We start from the raw sequence: 1629 nt of genomic DNA on the forward strand, positions 1-1629 counted from the left end.
TGAGCTTGTCTCCCTGAAGCCTTTCTCTGTCCTTGCACCAAGCTGTGAGCAGCATGGTGGGCTTGATGGCCGCAGGAGGGGCGGGTGTGTCCGAGGGCCGTCTGGCTTCCCTCAGCGTGCTGTCATGCCTGTCTCCACAGGGGAGTCCAGCACAGTGGTGAGCCCCTTCCTGCCGGGGGGCGTGAGCGATGGGCAGTGGCACACGCTGCACCTGCGCTACTACAACAAGGTACGTGTGTCCCAGCAGTCCCCCGGTGCGGGGGGGTCTCTCTCCCCGTGGGCGCAAATGAGCGACTCCCGCTCTCCTGGTCTCTGTCTCTGCCCCGTGGGGGAGGCTGTGGAGAGAAGGTGGAGATGGCTTTCAGCCCTTGAGGGTGGGTTCAGTGGAGCAGGCAGCTGGCAGCAGGGGGGATTGACCCTCAAGACCACACTCTGAGGCTGCAGGAGCACGCTCTACACAGTGTCATTGCCCAAGTCCACCTCTGTCGCTGCTCACTGAGCTCAGCCAGAGACGTCCCTCCTGCTTCACTCACACCTGCCGCAGTGCAGCGGTGCCTGCGCTGTGCTCAGGCCCTTGGGTGCGTGGGGCTGGGGACATATGTGCTGCTAACGCCCTGTGTTTGGTTTCAGCCGAAGGTCAGCGCTCTGGGGGTGGTGCAGGGCCCCTCCAAGGACAAGGTGGCCATCTTGACAGTGGATCAATGTGATGCCTCAGTGGCCCTGCAGTTTGGTAGCGAGATCGGGAACTACTCCTGTGCTGCAGAAGGTGTGCAGAGCAGCTCGAAGAAGTGAGTTCCTTGGGGACTGCTGGGCAGTGCTACTAGGGGCAGAGGACCAGGGTGCTTGGATCCTGTGTGCAATAAGCCCTTCACATCTGGGACCTTGGCTGTGTGTGCCTGTCCCCGAGGATGTCTGGCCTGAGGCCCCTGTGGCTCTTAAAGCCCTGGGCTTCAATGCTTGTAGGTCCCTGGACCTCACAGGTCCCTTGCTCCTTGGAGGGGTCCCCAACCTGCCGGAAAACTTCCCCGTCACTCATCGGGACTTTGTGGGATGCATGAGAGACCTGTACATCGACAGCAAACGCGTTGACCTGGCTTCCTACATCGCCAACAACGGAACTGCAGCAGGTACCAGAGTCTCTACTCCTGACAGCCCCTGCCCTGGGAATTGCCTCTCCTGCTTACGAAGCAGCACTGCCAGGCTGTAACAGCATCATGGCAGCACAGCTGGAGCTGGGCTGCTTCCTATTGGAGAGTGAGGCCTCCAGATCGCACCACCCCAGCTAACATTCTGGGAATGTCCCCAAGTGCAGAGCCTGTAGAGCTAGTCTGTCGGAGAGATGCTTGTCAGTCCAGATCTGCAGTGTCTTTCTTCTGGCCTAAGGGGATTAGCGACAGCCTTTGAACTTCATCCCTGAGCAGGCAGGGCAGGACCTGTGTGGAGAGACTGAGCAGCTCGGCTTGTCTCTCTGGCAGCCAGGGAAAGGGCTGATGGGCAGTGCTGCCTCTCCATGTGGGCTGGGGGAGGTGGTGAGCATGTTGAGGCTGATGTGGATGACTTTGATACCTCCAGGCTGTCATGCCAAGCACATGTTCTGCAACTCCAGCCCCTGCAAGAACGGCGGCACGT

At 60.1% G+C, this 1629-nt stretch overlaps 1 protein-coding gene across 1 annotated transcript in view; it reads left to right on the forward strand.

Moving 5' to 3' along the window:
* Positions 1-1629, forward strand: part of LOC104272888 (cadherin EGF LAG seven-pass G-type receptor 3-like) — a gene marked incomplete at both ends in the record, with an annotated part of 39577 nt that overhangs the window by 12232 nt on the left and 25716 nt on the right. Inside the window, 4 exon segments of the mRNA XM_009867999.1 lie at positions 141-229; positions 631-788; positions 964-1127; positions 1573-1623. Of these exon segments, the coding sequence (XP_009866301.1) occupies positions 141-229; positions 631-788; positions 964-1127; positions 1573-1623 (462 nt within the window).

This window comes from Apaloderma vittatum, unplaced genomic scaffold (assembly GCF_000703405.1).
Source record: "Apaloderma vittatum isolate BGI_N311 unplaced genomic scaffold, ASM70340v1 scaffold24144, whole genome shotgun sequence".
Classification (NCBI taxonomy): domain Eukaryota; kingdom Metazoa; phylum Chordata; class Aves; order Trogoniformes; family Trogonidae; genus Apaloderma; species Apaloderma vittatum.